Source organism: Polypterus senegalus, chromosome 14 (assembly GCF_016835505.1).
Source record: "Polypterus senegalus isolate Bchr_013 chromosome 14, ASM1683550v1, whole genome shotgun sequence".
Taxonomy (NCBI): Eukaryota; Metazoa; Chordata; class Cladistia; order Polypteriformes; family Polypteridae; genus Polypterus; species Polypterus senegalus.
The window spans coordinates 136,168,264-136,195,504 of record NC_053167.1 but is presented as its reverse complement, the minus strand read 5'-3'; the positions used below and the strand labels follow the sequence as shown (position 1 = coordinate 136,195,504).

General features: G+C 43.0%; 2 protein-coding genes across 2 annotated transcripts in view; one reads left to right on the top strand and one right to left on the bottom strand.

The window, feature by feature from the left end:
• Positions 1–1,239: 1,239 nt before the first annotated feature.
• magoh (mago homolog, exon junction complex subunit) lies at positions 1,240–14,454 on the bottom strand. Its single transcript, XM_039735621.1, has 5 exons — positions 14,229–14,454; positions 13,174–13,232; positions 8,662–8,772; positions 5,378–5,460; positions 1,240–1,446 (listed from the first exon to the last, which is right to left on the bottom strand). Exons 1-5 carry the CDS (start codon positions 14,314–14,316, stop codon positions 1,347–1,349), a joined length of 441 nt encoding a protein of 146 aa, XP_039591555.1. The 5' UTR covers positions 14,317–14,454; the 3' UTR covers positions 1,240–1,346.
• Positions 14,455–19,985: 5,531 nt separating this feature from the next.
• czib (CXXC motif containing zinc binding protein) overlaps positions 19,986–27,241 on the top strand; it is a 32,516-nt gene continuing 25,260 nt past the window's right edge. The window contains exons 1-2 of the mRNA XM_039735355.1: positions 19,986–20,099; positions 20,188–20,271. Of these exons, the coding sequence (XP_039591289.1) occupies positions 20,094–20,099; positions 20,188–20,271 (90 nt within the window). The 5' untranslated portion in view covers positions 19,986–20,093. The remainder of the gene's footprint in view (positions 20,100–20,187; positions 20,272–27,241) is intronic.

Sequence of the window (27,241 nt, the reverse complement as noted above, 5' to 3'; positions counted from 1 at the left end):
CTGCCAAAGATTTGAGAAGAATCAAACGTGAAGCTACCAGGAACCCATTATCCTCCAGTACTTTCATATTCCAGAGCTGCAACCTACCTGGAGTGCCCAGAAGTACAAGGTGTTCAGTGCTCAAAGACATGGCCAAGGTAAGGAGGGCTGAAACCCAACCACCACTGAACAAGAAACATAAGTTGAAACGTCAAAACTGGGCCAAGAAATATCTGAAGACAGATTTTTTCAAAGGTTTTATGGACCGATGAGATGAGAGTGACTCTTGATGGACCAGATGGATGGACCTGTGGATCAGTAATGGGCACAGAGCTCCACTCCAACGTGGAGGTGGGGTACTGGTATGAGCTGGTATTTTTAAAGATGAGCTAGTTGGACCTTTTGCATTGAAGATGAACTCAAAATCAACTCCCAAACCTACTGCCAGTTTTTCAAGACACTTTCTTCAAACAGTGATACAGGAAGAAGACCATGATTTTTATGCACGCCAATGCTCCATCACTTGCATCGAAGTTCTCCACTGCATGGCCAGCCAGTAAAGGCCTTAAAGATGAAGGAATAATGACATGGCCCCCCTTCCTCATCAGACCTAAACCCTATCGAGAACTTGTGGGCACTTCTTAAACGCTAGATTTACGGGGGAGAAAAACAATCCACCTCTCTGAAGAGTGTCTGGGAGGCTGTAGTCACTGCTCCACAAAAAGCTGATCGTCAACAGATCAAGAAACTGACAGACTCCATGAATGGAAAGGCTTATGACTGTTATTGGAAAGAAGGGTGGCTATATTGGTCATTGATTGATTGATTGATTTTTTTTGAAATGTCAGAGATGTTTATTTGTAAATTTTGAGGTGTTTGTTTATTATTCTCACTATAACAGATGAAAATAAACAAGTGAGATGGGAAAATTTTCATTTTTCCTTTAGTTGCATAATAAATCTGCACACTAATAGTTGCCTAATAATTTTGCGTTTTTGTATTCCCCTGATGATGTTCACACTCACATTTCCGTTATTTTTAACATTCAGGTTTCAGGTTTATTAACATTTTGGATTGACTGATAGCACTGTGTTTGTTCCATATTAAAATAAATCCTCAAAACACTACAACTTGCCTAATAATTTTTGGATGACTGACACAGTGTATGCAGAAGGAAACCTGAAATCACAACATTATCAACAAAAAAAGAGGAAACATTTTAAAATAAGACACAGATATGTTTAACATTTTATTTAAAATAAAAAAAAAAACAAAAAACAGATTTTCCCCAAAAATAATGTACAAAATACACCCTCTAAAAAGAAAGCTATACAAAAGCACTCCTCACAGCTATCGTAAAGCTGCTCTTAAATTGGCTTAATCTTGAAGTGCAAGCCAATTAGACTGAACACTAGACACTTCAAGTCTTGAACCAGGTAGTAAAACACTCGGAGACCTTCAGGATCTCTGACAGGGGGAAAAAAAAAAAACAGAAAAAAAAAAAATGCAATTAGACAAATTAAAAAATTGGCAAAAGAACTGCAAAATTAAAAAAATAAAAACATGCCAGAATATACTCTTGGAAGGAAACAGAGGCAAATGGACTCATACAAGTACATTAAAAATGACCTCAGTGAGGATCACACTAAACTAGCGGTCAAGAAACTGAAGCCACCAATAACTGGGCTGGCACCGTCCATCACACATCAACGATCGTCTATTCACTGCATCTGCAATACGCACATTAATATGAAGCCCCACAGACAGAAATACTACACATAATTCTCCCTCCTTTTGAACCAGGAATAACTGAAATTCACTCTTGCCCTGAAATAAATCTAATAACCCAAAAGTACGGCTGGGCAATATACTGAATTTTTATTTAATTTGATATTTAAGAAGAAAAACAAATCAATATTTCTAAGCAAATATCACAACATTCAGCAGTTTTATTTGACTTTGCACTACTCCTTCGGAATGTTATATTAAATCTGCAAAGTCTCCAGTGCTCTTTCGACACATGCCAAAGTCAACGAGTGCCCAAGTTGCCTGGCAGTGATGAGAGAGAGCAAAAAACTGGAGTGAAGATCAGAAGAGGAAGAGTTTAGAAGAGCTAGTGTTAACTCTGCTGTTTGCATATGGTTTGCTTTTACTGGGATGACAGTTCAAGCAGTACAATGATTAAATATTTAACACGCGTTGCTGCAAATGAAGAGGCCATCCGGGCACCTGCAACAGATGCCTCCCCACTTACCTGGCAAAAACAGGTCCCCAGAGAAGCAAAATTGAATAAAGTGTCCAGGGATCCATTGCACAGCGCATGAGTGGACACGCAGTCGGTAGAAGAGGGTAACAGCCGCAGTGACTTACTGTAAACGGCACTTTCACTTGCTTAACTTGCACACTAAAAATACTCACACTTTGTCAGTGGTCAGATAACTGCACTACCCAGTAATTCACATCAAAACTGACAAGGAAAGAAGAATCGAGACGAGAATAGGCCATTAAGCCTAACAAAGCTCGCCAGTCCTATCCACTTATTTCTTCCAAAAAACATTAAGCCGAGTTTTGAAAGTCCCTCCAGTCTTGCTGTCTACCACACTACTTGGTCGCTTATTCCAAGTGTCTATCGTTCTTTGTGTAAAGAAAAACGTTCTAATGTTTGTACAAAATTTACCCTTCACAAGTCTCCACCGGTGTCCCCTGTTCTTGATGAACGCATTTTAAAATTACTGTGTCGATCCATTGGACTAGTTCCCTTTGTAATTTTAAACACTTCAGTCAGGTCTCCTCGTTATCTCCTGTAAAGGCTCAGCTCTTTTGATCTTTCCTCATCACTCACCCCCTGTAGCCCTGAATCAGCCTAGTCATTCTTCTCTGGACCTTCTCTTGTGCCGTTATGTCCTTTTTGTAGCCTGGAGACCCAAACTGCACACAGGACTCCAGATGAGGCCTCACCAGTGTGTTATAAAGACTTGAGCAGAACCTCCTGTGACTTGTACGCCACACATCAAGGCGCTATATAACCTGACATTGTGTTAGCCTTTTTAATGACTTCTGTCAGCTAGTGGAGTGTCAAGTCCACTATGACTCCTAAATCCTTCTAATAACGTGGACTTTCGACTTTCAAACCTCCATGTGTGCTTTCAGACCTAACAAGACCTAAACTTAATGCAAACGTTAAGCTCAGCTCTTTTATTTTTTCCTCATCACTCATCCCCTGTAGCCCTTGAATCAGCCTCATCGCTCTTCTCTGGACCTTTTCTAGTGCTGCTATGTCCATTTTGTAGCATGGAGATCAAAACTGCACACAGGACTCCAGATGAGGCCCACACATCATAAGTCCTCATCTATCCCATTTCCTGTCAAATACATAACAATATTATATATTGTTTCCTTTGCTAATACAGTGGGATGCAAAAGTTTGGGCAACCTTGTTAATAGTCATTGTTTTCCTGTATAAATCGTTGGTTGTTACGATAAAAAATGTCAGTTAAATATATCATATAGGAGACACACACAGTGATATTTGAGAAGTGAAATGAAGTTTATTGGATTTACAGAAAGTGTGCAATAATTGTTCAAACAAAATCAGGCAGGTGCATAAATTTGGGCACCGTTGTCATTTTATTGATTCCAAAACTTTAGAACTAATTATTGGAACTCCAATTGGCTTGGTAAGCTCAGTGACCCCTGACCTACATACACAGGTGAATCCGAGTATTTAAGGGGTCAATTGTAAGTTTCCCTCCTCCTTTAATTTTCTCTGAAGAGTAGCAACATGGGGGTCACAAAACAACTCTCAAATGACCTGAAGACAAAGATTGTTCACCATCATGGTTTAGGGGAAGGATACAGAAAGCTGTCCCAGAGATTGAAGCTGTCTGTTTCCACAGTTAGGAACATAATGAGGAAATGGAAGACCACAGGCTCAGTTCAAGTTAAGGCTCAAGTGGCAGACCAAGAAAGATTTCGATAGACAGAAGCGACGAATGGTGAGAACAGTCAGAGTCAACCCACAGACCAGCACCAAAGACCTCCAACATCATCTTGCAGCAGATGGAGTCACTGTGCATCGCTCAACCATTCAGCACTTTACACAAGGAGATGCTGTATGCGAGTGATGCAGAGGAAGCACAAACAGAGCCGCTTGAGGTCTGCTCAAGCACATTTGGACAAGCCAGCTTCATTTTGGAATAAGGTGCTGTGGACTGATGAAACTAAAATGAGTTATTTGGGCATAACAAGGGCGTATGCATGGAGGAAAAAGAACACAGCATTCCAAGAAATACACCTGCTACCTACAGTCAAATATGGTGGTGGTTCCATCATGCTGTGGGGCTGTGTGGCCAGTGCAGGGACTGGGAATCTTGTCAAAGTTGAGGGACGCATGGATTCCACTCAGTATCAGCAGATTCTGGAGACCAATGTCCAGGAATCAGTGACAAAGCTGCGCCGGGGCTGGATCTTTCAACAATACAAACACTGCTCAAAATCCACTAAGGCATTCATGCAGAGGAACAAGTACAACGTTCTGGAATGGCCATCTCAGTCCCCAGACCTGAATAGAATTGAAAATCTGTGGTGTGAGTTAAAGAGAGCTGTCCATGCTCGGAAGCCATCAAACCTGAATGAACTAGAGATGTTTTGTAAAGAGGAATGGTCCAAAATACCTTCAACCACAATCCAGACTCTCATTGGAACCTACAGGAAGCATTTAGAGGCTGTAATTTCTGCAAAAGGCGGATCTACTAAATATTGATTTCATTTCTTTTTTGTGGTGCCCAAATTTATGCACCTGCCTGATTTTGTTTGAACAATTATTGCACACTTTCTGTAAATCCAATAAACTTCATTTCACTTCTCAAATATTGTGTGTGTCTCCTATATTTAACTGACATTTTTTATCGTAACAACCAACGATTTATACAGGAAAATAATGACTATTAACAAGGTTGCCCAAACTTTTGCATCCCACTGTATATGTTATTGTGGTGAACTATACAATATGAAGAAAATGTGTATATGAGTGTCTATAAGGTCCCAATCTTCAGTTTTTAAGGAGAACATAACAGCTAGTGCATTTTAGGTTAAAATAACTGCAATATCAAGTTAAGTCCATATTGCCCAGTCTTACCCAAAACTATTGATTCATATGGCAACAAAAACCTAATATTTAAAATCACAGTGCTGATAATTCACAGCCTACAAAACGATTCAAATTTTCATAATTTCTTTATAGTTGTGACCATAAAAATCACTTTATTTATATATATATATATATATATATATATATATATATATATATAACAGACAGGCCCACATAATGGCTGCTGTGAAATTTCCAAGTGTCTGTGTTAAAAAGAATAAAAATAAAAAAAAAGGAAAACACACTTACTTGGACTGGTTTACGTCAATTAAAGACCCAATCTTGGAAGTTGTGAATGAAATATGCTCATCACCGATTACAATCTCCAACTCCTATGTAAGAAAAGCAGTGATAAGTGATTAAACATGTATTCGCCAAGAGAAGAGAGCTTCTTCTACATTTGTCCATTCCCAACCTCAGTACCTTTAAAGGACATCTTCTGCTTGTTTGTTCTTCAAGCTTCACTCTTTAGTACTAGGGTGTTGTACCGTGTTAGCCATTATGAATGTAGAGAAAAGCCAAGCAAAATTACACCTTTTATTGGCTAACGAAAAAGATTACAATATGCAAGCTTTCGAGGCAACTCAGGCCCCTTCTTCAGATTACATCTGATGACATCTCGCCTGAAGGGGGCCCCGAGTTGCCTCGAAAGCTTGCATATTGTAATCTTTTTCGTTAGCCAATAAAAAGGTGTCGTTTTGCCAAGCTTCACTCTTAAAATTTGTCACACAGGTTCTTCTCACCATAAGTCAAGTTTGACAGCGTCGGAGCAAATGGCATGAAATACTACAGGGTGAGCAGCTCAAAACAGAAGCAGCACCCCTCAGGCTGGGACGGCAGTACAATGGTAAGCAAACTTTGCCTCTCAGGCAGGGAATTTGGGTTTGAGCAACAGGGATAAGCGCAGCCTTACGTGGATTGTGAAGCAGAATTTGGGGGAGATTCCCAAGGAGTGGACTGCGGCTAGAGTCAGTGCTTCAAGAGCCACCACACACAGACGTATCGGGGACATGGGCTACAACTGAAACAGCATTCCTTGTGTCAGGTTGCTCCTGAACCAGAGAGGACGTCAGAAGCGTCTTACCTGGGCTAAGGAAAAAAACAGACTGGACTGTCGCTCATTGGTCCAAAGTCCTCTTTTCAGACGAAAGTCAATTTTGCATTTGATTTGGTAATGAAGGTCCCAGAAATCTGGAGGAAGAGTGGAGAGGCACAGAATCCAAGTTGCTTGAGGTCCAGTGTGAAGTTTTCACAGTCCATGATGACTTCGGGGGCCATGTCATCTGCTGGTGTTGGTCCACTGTGTTTTATCAAGTCCAAAGTCAGTGCAGCCAGATGTCTTCCAGGAAATGTTTGAGCACTTCATGCTTCCCTCTGCCAACAAGCTTTATGGAGATGCTGATTTCATTTCCCAGCAGGACTTGGCACCTGCCCACACTGCCAAAAGTACCAACACCTGGTTTAATGGCCATGGTGTGTATCACTGTGCTTGACTGGCCAGCAAACTCTCCTGACCTAAACCCCATAGAAAATCTGTGAGGAAGAGGAAGATGAGAGACAGCAGAGCCAACAATGCAGACGAGCTGAAGGCATCCTGGGCTTCCATAACACCTCAGCAGGTCCACAGGCTGATCGCCTCCATGTCAGTCATTCATGCCAAAGGAGCCCCGACCGAGTATTGAGTACCTACATGGACAGACTCTTCAGTAGGCCAACATTTCTGTATTAAAAATCTTTTTTTTTTTTTTAAATTGGTCTTATATAATATTCTCATTTTTTGAGATACTGAATTGTGACTTTTCATTACCTGTAAGCCATAATAAGTAAAATGAAGAGAAATAAAAGCTTGAAATATACCACTCTGTGTGTAATGAATCTATAGAATATACAGGTTTCACTGTTTAAGTTGAATTACTGAAATAAATGAACTTTTCGATGATATTCTAATTTATTGAGATACACCTGTATTTTGATAATGTACACTACTAACCACTTTAAGTTCTCTTAATCTCATACCTTACTCACATCTCATATTAGAGCAGAAGACGACTAAGAGGAGACCTGACTGAAGTGTTTAAAATGATGAAGGGAATTATCCAGTGGATCGAGACGGTGACTTTAAAATGAGTTCATCAAGAACACGGGGACACAGTTGGAAACTTGTGAAGGGGAAATTTCACACAAACATTAGGAAGTTTCTCTTTGCACAGAGATAGCGGAGGCTCTGATCAATCAGCAGATTTTCACGAAAAGAAGACTTAATCGTTGAACCGTAAAAAGGCCTATCACCAAAACCAATACCTCCCAGCGCTGCTTTTTCTAAGCTTTAACACTGGAATGTTGTTCCGTGTTAGCCATTATGAATGTATCGAAGGGGCCTGAGTTGCCTCGAAAGCTTGCATATTGTATTCCTTTTAGTTAGCCAATAAAAGGGGTCATTTTGCTTGACTTCTCGCTAAGCTTTAACAGTAATTTAGTTGCAGTGCTCCTTTAATCGAGGTAATACGGTAGTTGAGCCAGAGGGTTTTCTTTTTTTCCCCTCTTTTGCATCAAACTTTCTGCAGTGTAAACAAACAGCAGTGAGTGGAAGCCTGATATTACCAGTGAAGGACAAATGATTGGTATATTAGCTTTTACATTAAAGTGGAGTAATAAACTGGGGGGGAAAAAAAAAAGTAACCAGAGAAGCTGACTTGCACTAATAGAGAAACGGCAAGAAAAGCTGCTTTAAGGAATTCAGACCTTTATTTTGTCCTTGAAATTAAAATGGACACTTGAGTTTGGACAGCGAGGTTGTTTGAAAACGAAGAAGCTTATGCTTTTAACTTTAAAAATAGAACAAATTTGAAACTGCTGCTTAGTAAACAATAGGCTTTCATAAAAAAAAAAAACTGTACTGTGTTTATTATTTGTTGTATGTCAACACAGCTGCTGCTGGATTATGTGAATTTCCCCTTGGGATTAATAAAGTATCTATCTATCTATCTATTCACTGAGCAGCCAGCTCATGACCACTGCTGGGTCTCACTGTCCCTGGGATTGAGTGGCCGCACTAGACGAGCCTGCGAGCGTCAGCCTCTGTGTGCAGCCAGTTCAAGCGCAGTTGGCTCGGTGATTTACTGAATTTCATCAATGGCGTCGGTTGCACCTTGTACAAACTGTATAATGATAGATTGTCGCAGTAGTTTTTTTACTCAGTTCATTGGCAGTGTGTAAAATGATCAGTGTTGCAGTAACTGTGATGCTCTTCGCATGAATAAAAAAAAAGTTTTCCATTAAAAATTCACATTTTCGTTGTGAATTGTGACGTTTACTTAAAAAGTGCAGCAAAAAAGTATTTTGCATCCGGGGGTGCGTTAACACCCAAGTATGAGGCAGTTTAAGAGTTAAAAAAAAAAAAAGCCCTCAAAGTTAAGAAATGCACAAATTTCAGTTGGGCTTTAAGAAGTTCAGGACTTCTTCTTACTTGGCTCAATAACTCTAAACGCTTTGATTTTTGTTTTATTTAACTGTACTGAATGATGAATTCCTACCTGACGTCCGACTCTGTCAGGTGGGGGCCACAGAGCATCGTCTTCCTTTGTGATTTCACTGTCATCAATTATCCTCTTGAGTTCTTCCATTACACTCTTATGGACGTAGGCCTATAAGAATTCACAACAAAAGCAACATAAATCAGATGACCTTTTGAAATGCAGTTAGTGCCAGGCAAGCTTAAAAAAAAATGAATGAGTGCTAAATCTTCCTACAAGTGCATCTCATTTAAGCACACGGTCACTTTTGACAAGATGGCCCTGCAACCAAGTCATGTTTCCAAGTCCTTCAAATGAAACCCAGCCCCTGTAATGCTGCCACATTGCTATACGTCAGCTTGTGTGTTTTATTTTCTTGGGGTTTCATTAACTGTCTTAATACAGATGAGAGATGGGTATATGGCGAGTGGCTAATGGCGATTTATCATTAAGATGGGAGAGTCACAGTCTGAGGATGGCACGGTAATGTGAAGCTGCATGGACGTAAAGGTCATGTTAAAAAGTCAAGCGTAGGTCTGAAAGGGAGAAGAGCAGAGGGAAGGGAAGAAAAAAAGCCGACAACAGAAAGGAATTCCACCTGCCAATGGAATCACATGAAAGAAGGGCGGCCCACTGCCCAAGCACCATGATCTTTATTTGGTGAAAAAATAAAGAGCATGCCAGCAGTAGGGCCTTCAAAAACCTGGATGAAACGCTTCCAGATCACTTTATCAGGTGTCGCAGGTGGCTGGGTGTGGTCACCAATCAGCCACCTACTTAAGGAGCCGCCGCCCTGTAATCAAGGCTGGAGTTGGGTGAGGAGAAAGACAAGGTCGAGGCAGAGGAGGCGTGGAGAGGCCCGTGTGTTGTGTATGTGAAGAAAGTGGCTATTGAGAGCCTAGACTTTTGGGGGGGTTGGTGGCGATGCACTTGACTTTGTATAGAATTGTGTAAATAAACGTGGGTGATGGAGCAAATGGTGTCCGTCTGTGTGTGTGTCCAGGCTGCTATCTTTCACACAGGACACCTCGGAGTGATTGCTTCATGTTCTAATCCAGGTATTGCCAAGAAACCAAGATTCAAGTTGCAGGTTTGATTTAATACCCTTTTTTGAGTGAGTAGAGAATATCGTCACAGTTAAGAGAATCAATGAGGCACAGACAAATGGACACATAAGGACAAATGCTGTCCACATTACCAATGAGTGTCGCATTATGATGGCACCATCAGTATTAACAATGAGTACACAACAGAGTAGGAGCACATTGTTTTAGACAGGCAGACCATGATAGGGCCCTTACTGTATACAATGGAATTATTACCTGCATGTCCTAATCACTAGATTCACAATGAATTCTGAGGACTATAGAAACATCCTAACTACTCAAGGTCCAGTAAAAGCCTCCCAAATTCACTGGACAGTGCTTCATTATACAACAATATGAATGACCTTAATCATACTACCGAGACAACACAGGAGTTTATTAAAGCTAAAAGAATGGAACATTCCTGGATGGCCAAGCCAGTCACCACATTTCAATCCAACTCAACAGGTCTCCCCGTATGCTGAAGCAAAAATGTAAGGGGACAAGACACCAAAACAAGCAGGAGCGGAGGATGGCTGTATTAGAGGCTTGGCAGAGCAGCTCCAGAGAAGACCCTCAGCACCTGCTGATCTCTATGAATTGAGGACTTCAAGCAGTCATGGCATGCGAGTGATATGTGACAAAGTCCTAAAGGTGACGGCTTTAACAGACCTGCCATCTCTGTGTCCAAACATTATGGAGCCCCGTAGACAAAGTGTTGTGCGGCCAAAAAGTATGCAAATCCCTTTAAATGAAAGTCTGCAATGAGCACTTTAATCACAAGGGAATTGTCTGCTTTCTAATTGTAAACTGGGGAGCAATTAAAGAGAATGTGTCTTTGTTCCAAACCTTATGGAGAGCACTGTATAATAATAAAACATCCATTTTCTAAATCTGCTTTATCTTGAGCAGGGTTACAGGGAAACTGGAACCTATACCCCCTTAAAAGAATAACGTAAATTGTGCTTTGCATTGATCACCAAGAGAAGTCAAAGTCGGTCACTAAGAAAAGCAGAAACTGATCTACGGCACAAATGTTTTACTCATGGCCAACAATATTCAGCACAGTTAAGAGTAAAGGGCTTCAGCAAAGTAATGTTAGCCACTGGTAGGATGGATGGATAGATGGATATGAAAGACACTATATAACAGACAGACAGATAGATAGATAGATAGATGAGGCACTATATGAAAGATATCATATAGTGCCTCTCATATCTATCTGTCTGTCTGTCTATCATATAGTGCCTTTCATATCTATCTATCTATCATATAGTGCCTATCATATAGTGCCTCTCATATCTATCTATCTTATAGTGCCTCTCATATCAATCTATCTATCTATCAATCATATAGTGCCTCTCATATCTATCTATCTATCTATCATATAGTGCCTTTCATAACTATCAATCATATAGTGCCTCTCATATCAATCAATCATATAGTGCCTATCATATCAATCTATCATATAGTGCCTTTCATAACTATTTATCTATCAATCATATAGTGCCTTCATAACTATTTATCATATCAATCTATATAGTGCCTTTCATATCTATCTATCAATCATATAGTGCCTCTCATATCAATCAATCATATAGTGCCTCTCATATCTATCTATCTATCTATCAATCATATAGTGCCTCTCATATCAATCTATCATATAGTGCCTCTCATATCAATCTATCATATAGCGCCTCTCATATCTAGCTATCCGAGAGGCACTATATGATAGAGATAGATGAAAGGCAGTATATGATAGACAGATGACAGATGTGATAGGCACTAGATAGACAGAGATAGATATGAAAGGCACTATATGATAGACAGATAATATTGGCAAAAGTATTAGGACCACCCCCCCCCCAATCAATGAATTCAGGTGCCACAATCACTGCCGTGGCCTCAGGTGTATAACATCGAGCCCCTCGACATGCAGATGGCTTTTACAAACATTTGTGACAGAGTGGGTCGCTCTCATGAGCTCAGTGAATTCAAGCGCGGCACTGTGATGGGATGCCACCTGTACAGGAAGTCCATTTGTGAAATTTCCTCGCTGCTAAATATTCCTCGGCCAACTGTTAGTGGTATTATAACAAAGTGGAAGCAATTGGGAACAACAGCAACTCCGCCATGAAGTGGTAGGCCACGTCAAATCACAGAGCGGGTACAGCGCATGCTGAGGTGCGCAGAAGTCGCCAATTTTCTGCAGAGTCAGTAGCTACAGACCTCCAAAAGCTCAAGAACAGTGCAGTGTAGAGAAAGAGCTTCATGGTATGGGTCTCCATGGCAAAGCAGCTGCAGCCAAGTCTGACATCACCAAGTGCAACGTAAAGCATCGGAGGCAGTGGTGTAAAGCCCACCGCCACTGGACACAAGAGCAGAGGAGACGTGTCCTCTGGAGTGACGAACCACGCAATCCGATGGACGAGTCTGGGTTTGGAGGTACTCGCCTGACTACATTATGCCAAGTGTAAAGTTTGGTGGAGGGGGGATTATGGTGTGGGGTTGGGCCCCTTAATTCAAGTGAAAGGAACTCTTAATGCTTCATCATACAAAGCCATTTTGGACAATTTCATCCTCTCAACTGGTGATGGCAACTTGACTGGGCACACCCCAGAGCACAACGTAAGGTCTATAAAGAAATGGAGAAGTGAGTTTGCTGTGGCTGCACATAGAGAGCCCTAACCTCAACCCGACAGGACCCCTTTGGGATGAATGAGAGCGGAGACTGCGAGTGAGCCAGGCCTTCTCGTCCAACATCAGTGCCTGACCTCACCTATGGCTCTCCTGGTCACAAATTCCCATCAACACACTCCTACACCGCACGGAAAGCCTTCGTAGAAGGGCTGACGCTGTTAGAGCTGCAAAGGGTGAGCCAACTCCACATTAAAGCCTGTGTGTTAAGAATGGGATGGCGTTAAAGTTCATGTGTGAGTAAAGGCAGGCGTCCCGATACTTTTGGCACTAGAGTGTAGATGGATAGATAGGCAATATATTATAGAAAGGATGGCACTATAAAACAGATAAGACACACACACCAGAATGACTAAAAAGTAAGGAAAAAAGAAAAAACAATTCTGCCTTGGCAGTCCCAGTGAGGCGCTACACAGGCGTACTGCTGTTGGAATAAAAGGACCCCCAGTTGTGTCTCGCGACACTCTTCTGCTGAATTATTCGTTGTCTGAAAGTCCTCAGCGTTGGGGTATCAGAGAGAGAAGGTGCAGATTTGTTCATAATGGCACTCAGTTTTGTTTTAATTCTCTCCTTTGCTAAGACCTCCAGGGGTCCAGAGTGTGTCCCATATCTGAGCCCACCCTTTTAATTAGCTTGTTAATTAATATCACTGAATTTAAAAAAAATACAATTTTCAAAGAATGAAAAATGCTTTCCTAAATGACGGTCAAAGAACAAAGCCCCACATCGGCCATCGCCGGGGGGTTCTTACCTCTTTTCGAATCATGACATCGTTCTTGTAATTGCTGTTGTTGGCGTACCTCAGTTTACCTGTTGGAATATAAAATATTTTCTTATGAAGAACTTATACACTCGTTTAAAGAGATATGAAAGCTTTTTTTTTTTTCCTTTCTCTGACAATCTTGCTGTGCAGTTACAGTTTTTGGATTTGCAGGAGCCACATTTTAGGAATTAAGATTATAATGATGAAATGTTCAAAGGCAGCACTGTATCATATAGTGATGTAGAGAAATGTTGAGTACGCTCAGGTTGGAATCAAAACCAAAAAAGCTTTCATTTGAACTCTCTTTTAATATTTTTCCTCAGAAATTACACATAAAAAGTGAAGTCGTTTAATGTGTTCAGACCAACGTGTGTATTTATTATAAATCTATTTATTTAAAGATCTGTAAAATGCCAAACCTCGAGACAAACTTCTATCCATCTACTATAATGTACATTTCAAAGCCATCTCTTCTTGTCAGCTTTACACGTTTTAAATAAATAAATAAACACTTCGAATTCAATTCACTTCGTTTGTGCGCCGCGAGCGCAGCCTTAAAGCGCTCTGACAATCTCACCGGTAAACTGCAGTGACAAACTTCACTAAAGGCTAACGACTGACTTGATAAGCTCCTCCGAACGCCAGCAAACAATACAAGCTGTGCAAAAAAAAAAATGGGATTACTTTATTGTTAAAGCAAACAAATAAAAACGTTTCTGTAAGCAAAATGAACCCTAAACATTCTACTAAAATATGAGCTGGAGAGTCGCACATTATTTCGCTCATTCATATAAAAGTTTGAAATATTTTTCATTTGTATAGGGCATAGAAAAAAGACATCATGGCGAAATGATTTCTCAAATCACACCCTGCCGGTCCTCAGTCCCATTCACTGCTAATGTAGTAGACACGCAAAAGCGAAAATCCCCACGACGAATTCTAGGCCCATCTGCATCCTCGAGCTTTCCTCATCCCCTAAACACACCACTCGAGTCACTTTACCGCCCGCATTTTTAAGCGCGATAAAACAAAATGTGCCTCACCATCAGGCCGGAACTCAAACTCCAAAAACTCGTGACCAAATTTTCCCTTGTGCCCAACGTAATAACGTAAGTAAAAATCACTGGACATTTTCTGGGGACGAATGCGTCTCTAAATCATACACAAACGTATCAAACTGCCCCAGCAGCGAACCAAAGTGAACCACGAGCGGATCAAACTGAGCAACGGGCGCCTCAGCCGCACGCCGATGACGTTCTTCTTCTTTTGTTATCCGGCAGTTTAGAGACTCTTGGTGTGTTACCGCCATCTGCTGTACGGAGGGAGAACCCCGCATTCAAATCTAAACGAGAAATTCTTTTTTTTCCAATCAACTGTATGCTCACTAATTCAAAGTTATGATTTAGTATCTTATAATTTCGATATAATATGTCATAATTACTACTTACTGTCGCGTAAATATGACTTAGTATCTCATCATTACGACTGACCATCTCGTACCTATGACTTACTATCTCATAATTCCGACCTAATATTTCATTATTATGACCCCGTGTTCGGATTCAACGGGTTGGAAAATGGATGGATGGACTTACTATCTCGTACTTATGACGTAGTATTTCGACATTTCTATTTAATACCTCATTATTACGATATACAATCTCATAATTTCGGGTTAGTATCTCATTATCACGACTTACTATCTCATAATTTTGAGTTAGTATCTCGAAACTATGACTTACTATTTGAGCTTTCATTGGACAAAACAGTGTCACATGACTTGAGCAGTTTTAGAGCCGAGATTCCATGCAGCAGGAGCTTCCATAGAACACAGTGATGTGGCACATGTTCAGTTGTTTCCGTTGATCCACATTTGCGCACTTTCAGTCTCAGTGACAACTAATTAATAACAACAACAACAACAATAATAATAATAATAATAATAATACTTGTTATTTATATAGTGCCCAATCTTCAATTTAAGGCACAATGACCAAGCTTTAACCTACTTAATATTACTCCTTCTCTTCTGTTTTTACCTATATGTTTAAATTGGGTAACATTATTATGTATAGCAACATTTATTTCTATAGCACACTTTCATACAAAGAATGTAGCTCTCAAAGTGCTTTACAAGAAGATAACAAGAAAGTTAAGAGATAAAAACAAAAACCAACAAAATTAGATAAGAAAAATAATGAACAAGCAACAAACAAAGATAAATAAATCCATACAAGCTCATCTAACACAGATATGTAATTAGTAGAAACGTAGTGTCCTTGCAAACAACATCATATTGTAAGTCTCCACAGATGAATCCGGTGGTCACTTAGCTGAATGGACAGAAAACAAAAGAAAAAAACAAAATCTGCAGGGGTTTCAGGGCAAAAGACCACTCAGACGCCGCCCCCCTTCATAACCACACTAGGCCCCCCACCCCACTGGGGATTCTCCCTAACATAAATGTGCTTAGGTCAACCCTCTTTTTTTCCAGGCTGCATCCCAGAGGATTCGACGCAATGGATCTTGTAGACAGCTGGGACACCTGCCTTCATTCCAGTTTCACGGCGTCTGCCTTTATCAACTCCGTCCTGTTTGATTGCAATGCCTGTCTTTATGTACAACTTTTAACTTTGTTATAACTCTTTTCCAGATTCATTGTAACTCTTTCCTTTTCCACAGCTTCTTAGCTAACTTCATTTTCGTCCACCATAACATGTGCTGGAACCGAATCGATTATTACCCTTTTGCTGTTGAATGTTTTAATTATGTGTTATTCATTCATTGATTTTATTTTAATGTTATAGGCTTTCACCTATCTATCTATCTATCTATCTATCTATCTACTATATAGTGCCTTTCACCTATTTATCTATCTATCTATCTATGTATATAGTGCCTTTCACCTATCTATCTTTCTATCTGTCCATCTATCTATTATATAGTGCCTTTCATACCTATCTATCTATCTAGATTCTAAGTAAATATTTTTTGAGTGTCAGGTGTGGGTATGATATAGATATTAAAGCATCATTGGGGATGTCAGTAATAAATAGTCTCTGTAAAAATGAAACTGGAAAATTCTGTCAATAAAGGTGAGAATCCAGTAATACAAATGGTATTTTTTTCCAAATTCCCAATTCAGTTTACAGGGATATTATTATAAAGAAACACGGGAGGGATGCTACTTACTGATATAAGCAGACTATCGGCACCTTCAGTTCCGTTATGTTCAATTCTGATTGGCGCTCTGCGCAGACGCAGAGTTCTTGAGCCATCCATCCATCCATTCTCTTCCGCTTATCCGAGGTCGGGTCGCGGGGGTAGCAGCTTAAGTAGAGAAGCCCAGACTTCCCTCTCCCCGGCCACTTCTTCCAGCTCTTCCGGGAGAATCCCTCCAGCGTGTCCTGGGTCTTCCCCAGGGCCTCCTCCCGGTTGGACGTGCCCGGAATACCTCACCAGGGAGGCGTCCAGGAGGCATCCTGATCAGATGCCCGAGCCACCTCATCTGACTCCTCTCGATGCGGAGGAGCAGTGGCTCTAATCTGAGCTCCTCCCGGATGACTGAGCTTCTCACCCTATCTTTAAGGGAAAGCCCAGACACCCTGCAAAGGAAACTCATTTCAGCCGCTTGTATTGGCGATCTCATTCTTTCGGTCACTACCCATAGCTCATGACCATAAGTGAGGGTAGAAACGTAGATCGACTGGTAAATTGAGAGCTTTGCCTTACGGCTCAGCTCCTTTTTCACCACGACAGACCGATGCAGAGCCTGCATCACTGCGGATGCCGCACCGATCCGCCTGTCGATCTCACGCTCCATTCTTCCCTCACTCGTGAACAAGACCCCGAGATACTTGAACTCCTCCACTTGGGGCAGGATCTCTCCCCCAACCCTGAGAGGGCACTCCACCCTTTTCCGGCTGAGGACCATGGTCTCGGATTTGGAGGTGCTGATTCTCATCCCAGCCGCTTCACACTCAGCTGCGAACCGCTCCAGAGAGAGCTGAAGATCACGGCCTGATGAAGCAAACAGGACAACATCATCTGCAAAAAGCAGTGACCCAATCCTGAGTCCACCAAACCGGACCCCTTCAACACCCTGGCTGCGCCTAGAAATTCTGTCCATAAAAGTTATGAACAGAATCGGTGACAAAGGGCAGCCCTGGCGGAGTCCAACTCTCACTGGAAACGGGCTCGACTTACTGCCGGCAATGCGGACCAAGCTCTCTTATCAGGGGGTCCGGTACCCCATACTCTACCCCCCACAGGATTCCCCGAGGGACAAAGTCGAATGCCTTTTCCAAGTCCACAAAGCACATGTAGACTGGTTGGGCAAACTCCCATGCACCCTCCACGACCCTGCTAAGGGTGAAGAGCTGGTCCACTGTTCCGACCAGGACAAAACCACACTGTTCCTCCTGAATCCGAGGTTCGACTATCCGACGGACCCTCCTCTCCAGAACCCCGAATAGACTTTTCCAGGGAGGCTGAGGAGTGTGATCCCTCTATAGTTGGAACACACCCTCCGTCCCCTTTTAAAGAGGGGACCACCACCCGGTCTGCCAATCCAGAGGCACTGTCCCCGATGTCCATGCAATGTTGCAGAGACGTGTCAACCAAGACAGTCCTACAACATCCAGAGCCTTAAGGAACTCCGGGCGTATCTCATCCACCCCCGGGGCCCTGCCACCAAGGAGTTTTTTGACCACCTCGGTGACTTCAGTCCCAGAGATGGGAGAGCCCACCTCAGAGTCCCCAGGCTCTGCTTCCTCATTGGAAGGCATGTTAGTGGGATTGAGGAGGTCTTCGAAGTACTCCCCCACCGACCCACAACGTCCCAAGTCGAGGTCAGCAGCGCACCATCCCCACCATATACGGTGTTGACACTGCACTGCTTCCCCCTCCTGAGACGCCGGACGGTGGACCAGAATCTCCTCGAAGCCGTCCGAAAGTGCGTTCTCCATGGCTCTCCAAACTCCTCCCATGCCCGAAGTTTTGCCTCAGCAACAACCGCCGCTTCGCTTGGCCTGCCGGTACCTATCAGCTGCCTCCAGAGACCCACAGGACAAAAAGTCCTATAGGACTCTTCTTCAGCTTGACGGCATCCTCACCGCCGTGTCCACCAACGGGTTTGGGGATTGCCGCCGACAGGCACCACCACCTTGCGGCCACAGCTCCGTCAGCCGCCTCAACAATAGAGGCACGGAACATGGCCCATTCGGACTCAATGTCCCCCACCTCCCTCGGGACGTGGTTGAAGTTCTGCCGGAGGTGGGAGTTGAAGCTACTTCTGACAGGGGACTCTGCCAGCCGTTCCCAGCAGACCCTCACAACACGTTTGGGCCTACCAGGTCTGACCGGCATCTTCCCCCACCATTGAAGCCAACTCACCACCAGGTGGTGATCAGTTGACAGCTCCGCCTCTCTTCACCCGAGTGTCCAAGACATATGGCCGCAAGTCCGACGACACAACCACAAAGTCGATCATCAACCTGAGGCCTAGGGTGTCCTGGTGCCAAGTGCACATATGAACACCCTTATGCTTGAACATGGTGTTCGTTATGGACAATCCGTGACGAGCACAGAAGTCCAATAACAAAACACCGCTTGGGTTCAGATCGGGGGGGCCATTCCTCCCAATCACGCCCTTCCAGGTCTCACTGTCATTGCCCATGTGAGCATTGAAGTCTCCCAGCAAAACGAGGGAATCCCCAGAAGGTATGCCCTCTAGCACCCCCTCCAGAGACTCCAAAAAGGGTGGATACTCCAAACTGCTGTTCGGCGCATACGCACAAACAACAGTCAGGACCCTTCCCCACCCGGCGGAGGGAGGCCACCCTCTCGTCCACGGGGTAAACCCCAATGCACAGGCTCCGAGTCGGGGGGCAATAAGTATGCCCACACCTGCTCTGCGCCTCTCACCGGGGGCAACTCCAGAGTGGTAGAGAGTCCAGCCCCTCTCAAGGAGATTGGTTCCAGAGTCCAAGCTGTGCGCCGAGGTGAGTCCGACTATATCTAGCCGGAACCTCTCGACCTCACGCACTAGCTCAGGCTCCTTTCCCTTCAGAGAGGTGACATTCCACGTCCCAAGAGCCAGTTTGAGCAGTTCTTGAGCACCAATCAATAAACAGCACTCTCTTGAGTCCGCCCTCTCAACTTTGACGAGTGATAGTGACAATTTTCATTTCTGGGCTTGTTTCATGTCACTGAAAGAAATAAATGAAAAATTAAACAAATACAAAACTGAATAAGCAACAGAGATATATTTTGTGACACATTTATTTATATTAACATTTCATGCTGTTATTATTTATCTATTGTCATATTTAATTTTGTAATGATCGATAGTTATAAGTTACCTGAGGAAGGGGCCTAAGCTGCCTCGAAAGATCGTATATTGTGATCTGTTCAGTCAGCCAACAAAAGGTGTCATTTTGCCTGCTTTCGCATTGCATCCATTATGGCTAACACGGTTATAGAACACTGCGGTGGGTTGGCACCCTGCCCAGGATTGGTTCCTACCTTGTGCCCTGTGTTGGCTGGGATTGGCTCCAGCAGACCCCCGTGACCCTATTCGGATTCAGCGGGTTAGAAAATGGATGGATGGATGGTTATAGACCATCCTGCTACGTTTCCAAAGAGCAACTTCGCTCGTCTATTCGAAAATAGCGTTGCACTACTCCCAATGACCACTAGAGGCCGCCGCTACTCCGTCTAACATGTCTTTCTCAACATTGCGCTGGGCTTGCGCTCCATTCCTTATTCACGATGTGTTTTACGGCGGACGCTTTCTTCTCGAGAACTAAACCGCGACTCCGGAAGGGAAAACCAGGCGCAACGGATCGGTGAGCGGCGTCAATAAGACTGGACAGACAGGCAGACGGACGGAGAGGCAGCCAGCCGCTATGGTGGTAAGTGTTGTGTACTTGCAGGTGCTTGGTTGAGCCGTTGCCTGGCAAATAAGCTTCACGTGTGCGACTTTTTTTTTTTTTTTTGCAGAAAATCGGCTTGCAGTTTAAAGCCACATTGGAAAACGTCAGCAACGTGAGGCCGGTGGGCGATGACTTTCGCTGGTACCTAAAGGTAAGTGATCTGAGAGTGAGCCGAACCGCTGTCAGCCCTTCGAGAGCCGCTGAGACGGAGTGGGGAGGCAGTCCGGTTGGACACACTGGAGCGCTCCATTACGCCCCAGTCACACGCTTGCTGATACCCAAATAGGCGTACCAGTGACCAGCAATGGACTGGCAGTGCCATCCACCATACGATTTATAGTGACCGTTTAAAAGAGCCAACAGTCCAAAGATACAAATCGCACACTTAGGGGCGTGTGGTGAACTAAAAATAATTACAGTAAAGGGGCGTGCCGGCCATGATGGGCAGCTTTAAAATTATTTGGCATAGAGCTGCCCAGTCCACGATAAAAGGGGCAGGCACGTGGGGTCTACCGGACTGAAAACAAAGGTGTAGTGTAGACTGACAGGAAGGATGACCGAGACAGGAGTGGACTGGACTGGACATTTAGAGTGGTGTGCATACGTTTGGTCCCCCCCTTGCTTAAAATGTCTGTCACTGCCAGGGCCAGATTAAGACGAAATTGGGCCTGATGCTGCAGTGCAAAAAAGGATTATTTTTTTCTCGGCATTGGTGCCTGTGCATTCGACACTCGCCGTACATGCGCACTATGAACGACCAAGGAGCCTTAATTGCTTGTGACGCAACCAGCCAGCCTTTATTGAACAGTAGAAACATACCCGCACTTCGCAGCGGAGAAGTACTGTGTCTGAGACATCACACACTGCATGCGCGGGTTTACCTTTCCCAGTCCTGCAAAGTCCGTTCACGTGAGCCTCTCGGAGTACATGCATCGAAGCTTCTCAGCTGTGCTTGTGCTATCTCGTGCGATCTGGCGATGTCCACGGCTTTATTTAATGTTAGCTCAGACCCGGCACTTAAACGTTTCTCTCGCACTTTTGCTGAGTTTGTGCCAAACACTATTCTATCCCTGACCATCTCAACTTAGTTTGCATAAGCACAGTCCTTCACCAGCAATTTTAACTCCGTTACAAAGTGATGGAAAGTTTCGTTTATACGCTGCGTCCTGTCATTAAACTTGTATCTCGCGAGTATCGTATTCATCTTAGGCATGACAAATGCCAGCGGCAGCCTGTCTATGAACTTAATTTAAACTTACGGTTTACACTGTGCTTTGTTTCCGCATACGGACTGAATATGCTTGTATGTGTCACTCGCTCTCGTATTCTTTTGCTGCCTTCTCAATTGTAAGCACAGTCCTTCCCCCATGAATATTTCGCGGCAGCGTGTCTATTGGATAGCTGCTGACGGAAGGCCTTATATGGGCAGGCACAACTCCGCCTCACACGGCGACCGAGCAGCAGGCTATGGCCGGTATATATGTACATAAGTAGGTTCCAGTTATGACCGTTACGCGTAGAATTTCGAAATGAAACCTGCCTAATTTTTTTGTAAGTAAGATGTAAGGAATGAGCCTGCTGAATTTCAGCCTTCTACCTACAGTACACGGGAAGTTGGAGAATTAGTGATGATGAGTGAGTCAGTGAGTGAGGGCTTTGCCTTTTATTAGTATAGATGTATAATAATAACGACTAGTATCGTAACAACTCGAGATTAACATCAAACTATGTAACATCAACATTCAATAGCAATTGTCTGAAAAGTGCATTTAATGCAGAAAACCTAACAATGAAATACAGTAATCCCTCCTCGATCGCGATAGATAAAAATCCACGAAGTAGAAACCCTATGTTTGTATAGTTATCTTTATATATTTTAAGCCCTTATAAACTCTCCCACACTGTTAACATTATTAGAGCCCTCTAGACATGAAATAACACCCTTTAGTCAAAAGTTTAAACTGAGCTCCATGACAAGACAGAGATGGCAGTTCTTTCTCACAATTAAAAGAATGCAAATATATCTTCTCTTCAAAGGAGTGTCTGCATCAGGAGAAGAGAATTTAAGAGCGAGCGCTCGTAAAGAAAAGCAAACGATCAAAAAATCAATACGTGTCCTTTTAAGTTTGCTGAAGCACCGCAATAAAGCGGCAGTTTTCAGAGGAGCGTCTGTATCTTTTAAGCAAACAGCCCCTCTGCTCACATCTCCTCCGTCAGGCGCAGAGAACGTCAGAGAGGGTGAGAGAAGCAGAGACAAGCAAACAATCAAGCGCCGCACGGGAAGCATATCTTCTAGCATTGAGGAGTTTTAGTTAATATGCAATACATGCTCTGATTGGGTAGCTTCTAAGCCATCCGCCAATAGCGTCCCTTGTATGAAATCAACTGGGCAAACAAACTGAGGAAGCATGTAACATAAATTGAAAGACACAGTGTCCGCAGAAATCCGCGAAAAATCCGTGATATGTATTTAGATATGCTTACATTTAAAATCCGCAATAGAGTGAAGCCGCGAAAGTCGAAGCGCGATATAGCGAGGGATTACTGTACCCAAAATTTTTGCAATTCTCTTATGAAACAGAGTAAGAAGAAATGAATTTGCAGGGTCAAAGTGGCTCAGTTCAGGCTCTTGAGGGTAAAAATTTGTCCACGATTTAAGTTTCATAATAGACCATCCATGCCGGGCCCGCAAGCTTTAGTTAGTTTTAGTTTTACCTTTACAGATAACCATTTAAATAGCCATTGATTTGTACTGTAAAACTAACTTTCAAGGTGAAAAATTTACTACGTGGCACTTACCGAACAATAATAAAGTGGCAAGAATCTCCAAGATATTGCAAAAACCGCAGCTAAATTACTAAGTAAACCGTTTAACGTAAAATTGATAGCATTAACTTGAAATCTTCAGTTAACAATAAACACAACGACGTTATAGTTATGTCACAGCGCAAAGAACAATAGTAACTGTATAATAAGTAACGCTGTGTCTAGGCGTCCGAAAGTCGGACTCCAAATTTCATTCTAAGAATTATTTTGAGATTAATATAGCAAAGGAAAACTGTTCAGCTTCCGGAAAATTCTCGTCTGTTTTCATCTGGGCCTATTTCAGGACTGGGCCTAATGCTGCAGCATCAGTAGCACCCACCTTAATCAGGACCTGGTCACTGCAAATAGTTAAGTGAGCAGAAGATGAGCTGAACAGCAAATTGTCGGTCGTCACGTTAAAGACGACACATTTCTTTTCAGCGTTTTATACAAGATTAGTGTATCGTTTTTATCGTAAAACTGTACAGTGAAAGAAGGAAAAGAGCACCATGCCAAAGTGTGTTTGATACCTGAGGTCTCGGGTAACGTTTCCCAAGGTGGTCTCAAACCTTCATTAGCCTAACATGACTCTCATTCACAGTCAAAGCTGTAGAAATTCTCAGACTCCTCTCAGCCTGTCCTGACAATCAGCAGTCATGGGCTTCCTCTAAGCAGCTGCCTGGCACTTTGACAAATCAAAGAATCGACGCTCAAAAAGCAGGAGTAGGTGACAAGATGACAACAAAGTGTTTTCAGGTTGCTGTTTCCTCTGCTCATCATGTTATTAATAAATGGCAGTTAACAGGAACTGTAGAAGTCAGGCTGAGCTCTGGAAGATCAAGAAAACTTTCTGAAAGAACTGCTGGTTGGATTGCTAGAAAGGCAAATAAAGACCCCCGTTTGACTACAAAAGACCTTCAGGAAGATTTATCAGACTCTGGAGTGGTGGGCCACTGTTCAACTGTTCACTGACAACTCGACAAATACGACCTTCACGGTAGAGTCAGCAGAAGAAAACCTCTCCTGCATCCTCGCCACAAAATTCAGCACCTGAAGACTGCAAGTAAACATTTAAAACAAGCCTGATGCATTTTTAGTAACAAGTCCTGTGGACGGATGAAGTCAAAATGGAGCGTTTTAGTCACAATGTGCAAAGGTATGTTTGGAGAAAAAAGGGGCGGATTCCTGGAAAAGAGCACGTCGCCAACTATGAAGCATGGCGGTGGAGCGATCAGGCTTGTGTGGCAGACAGTGGCACTTGGGAGCATGTCATTGGTAGAGGGGAGAATGGAGTCAAATGAATACCAGCAGAGTCTGGAAGCAAACATCACATCATCTGCAAAAAAGTTAAAATGAGGATGGGGGTCCTACAAGAAGATAATGGTGCGAAACACACCTCCACATCTACAGTGGAGTACCTCAAGAGGTCAAGCTGATGGTCGTGTTGTGGCCCTCACAGGAACACAATTACTGAGCGACGTTGGGTCACTAAATACTAATGCAGCACAACCTGAGTTGCATTTTAAAGATGGTAGGGATTTGGATGAATATGAATAGGGTAATGGGGGGGCCTGTCTACCATTAATGGTGTGCCCCACCATGAGGCCTGGAGAAGCAGGGGACTGGGAGAGGGGCAATTCCTACCCCGGGACGCAAGAGGGTAGCCCACCAGAATTACATGGGAACTGCAGAGCTGGGAAGCTCAACTTTGTGGGGAGACCCGTGGCCACCGCCAGAGGGACACCTGGATGGTTCAGAACATAGACATATATAGGTAGACGCCGCATTCACCGTGTTGCCCAGTCGACACGATACGTCAGCGCGTCCGCTATATTGCGAGTGGCAAAAGTGCCATTAAAAAACTAATACAGGTAGACATGGAAACCGGGTTTTCTGATGAAAAACCAATAACTTTTAAAACAGCATCATTTACATACAGCAGATTTTGGCAAATCGTTTACATGTAATTATTTATATCCATTTATACACTAATAATGGCAATTATTAAATAATAATACTAATTGTTATTATTAAATAATTCCTCCCATATACAGTGGTGTGACAAACTATTTGCCCCCTTCCTGATTTCTTATTCTTTTGCATGTTTGTCACACAAAATGTTTCTGATCATCAAACACATTTAACCATTAGTCAAATATAACACAAGTAAACACAAAATGCAGTTTTTAAATGATGGTTTTATTATTTAGGGAGAACAAAAATCCAAACCTACATGGCCCTGTGTGAAAAAGTAATCGCCCCCTTGTTAAAAAATAACCCAACTGTGATGTATCACACCTGAGTTCAATTTCCTGATTACTGCCCCACCTGTTTCAATCAAGAAATCACTTCAATAGGAGCTGCCTGACACAGAGAAGTAGACCAAAAGCACCTCAAAAGCTAGACATCATGCCAAGATCCAAAGAAATTCAGGAACAAATGAGAACAGAAGTAATTGAGATCTGTCAGTCTGGTAAAGGTTATAAAGCCATTTCTAAAGCTTTGGGACTCCAGCGAACCACAGTGAGAGCCATTATCCACAAATGGCAAAACATGGAACAGTGGTGAACCTTCCCAGGAGTGGCCGGCCGACCAAAATTACCCCAAGAGCAGAGACGACTCATCCGAGAGGTCACAAAGACCCCAGGACGGCGTCTAAAGAACTGCAGGCCTCACTTGCCTCAATTAAGGTCAGTGTTCACGACTCCACCATAAGAAAGAGACTGGGCAAAACGGCCTGCATGGCAGATTTCCAAGACGCAAACCACTGTTAAGCAAAAAGAACATTAGGGCTCGTCTCAATTTTGCTAAGAAACATCTCCATGATTGCCAAGACTTTTGGGAAAATACCTTGTGGACTGATGAGACAAAAGTTGAACTTTTTGGAAGGCAAATGTCCCGTTACATCTGGCGTAAAAGGAACACAGCATTTCAGAAAAAGAACATCATACCAACAGTAAAATATGGTGGTGGTAGTGTGATGGTCTGGGGTTGTTTTGCTGCTTCAGGACCTGGAAGGCTTGCTGTGATAGATGGAACCATGAATTCTACTGTCTACCAAAAAATCCTGAAGGAGAATGTCCGCCATCTGTTCACAACTCAAGCTGAAGCGATCTTGGGTGCTGCAACAGGACAATGACCCAAAACACACCAGCAAATCCACCTCTGAATGGCTGAAGAAAAACAAAATGAAGACTTTGGAGTGGCCTAGTCAAAGTCCTGACCTGAATCCAATTGAGATGCTATGGCATGACCTTAAAAAGGCGCTTCATGCTAGAAAACACTCAAATAAAGCTGAGTTACAACAATTCTGCAAAGATGAGTGGGCCAAAATTCCTCCAGAGCCTGTAAAAGACTCATTGCAAGTTATCGCAAACGCTTGATTGCAGTTATTGCTGCTAAGGGTGGCCCAACCAGTTATTAGGTTCAGGGGGCAATTACTTTTTCACACAGGGCCATGTAGGTTTGGATTTTTTTCTCCCTAAATAATAAAAACCATCATTTAAAAACTGCATTTTGTGTTTACTTGTGTTATATTTGACTAATGGTTAAATGTTGGTTTTATGCTTTGGAAGAGATGAACCACCGTTCTGGGAGTTTGAGACACGGATACAGAGGAAAGGCGTAGAAGGAATACAACTAATTGAGCGACATGGGGTTAGTAAATACTAATGGTGCACAATCTGAGTCGTCTTTTTAAAGATGGTGTGGATTCAGACGAACATGACTGACGTTCTCTCAGTGGCTAATGGGGGCCTGTCGACCATTAGTAGTAATCAAAAATCGGACATTAAATGAGCAACGTGCCTCACAGTGACAGAGTCTGAGAAGGCGGCTTTATGAGAACGCGGTCAAGAGATGAACCACCGTTCTGGGAGTTTGAGACGCGAGGATACAGAGGAAAGGTGTAGAAGGAACGCAATTTATCGAGCGACATGGGGTCGGTAAATACTAATGGTGCACAATCTGTGTCGTCTTTAAAGATGGTAAAGATTCGGACGAATACGAATGACATTCTCTCAGTGGCTAATGGGGGCCTGTCGACTAATAATTAGTAATCAAAAATCGGACATTAAATGAGCAACGTGCCTTACAGTGACAGAGTCTGAGAAGCCGACTTTATGGTAACACGATTAAGAGACGTTGAGACGCACAAGGAAATCAAGGAATGGCATTGGAGGAACTGCAGGAACACGAAGGGCAACAGAGGTTGAGGCCCGCGAGGGTACTGGATAGAGACGCATTATAAAGTGTAGCTGGTATTCTAATTAAAGCTAAAAAATGAGGCAGCACAGAGGGATTACTGCCTTGAAACA

What these genes read in the sequence shown, in the direction of transcription:
- magoh (XM_039735621.1), bottom strand. Translation starts at nt 14,316, where the DNA reads ATGTCCAGTGATTTTTACTTACGTTATTACGTTGGGCACAAGGGAAAA. An exon ending in GTTTGAGTTCCGGCCTGATG is followed by an intron (nt 13,233 to 14,228) that starts GTGAGGCACATT and finishes ATATTCCAACAG; the next exon opens with GTAAACTGAGGTACGCCAAC. An exon ending in ATGTCATGATTCGAAAAGAG is followed by an intron (nt 8,773 to 13,173) that starts GTAAGAACCCCC and finishes GAATTCTTATAG; the next exon opens with GCCTACGTCCATAAGAGTGT.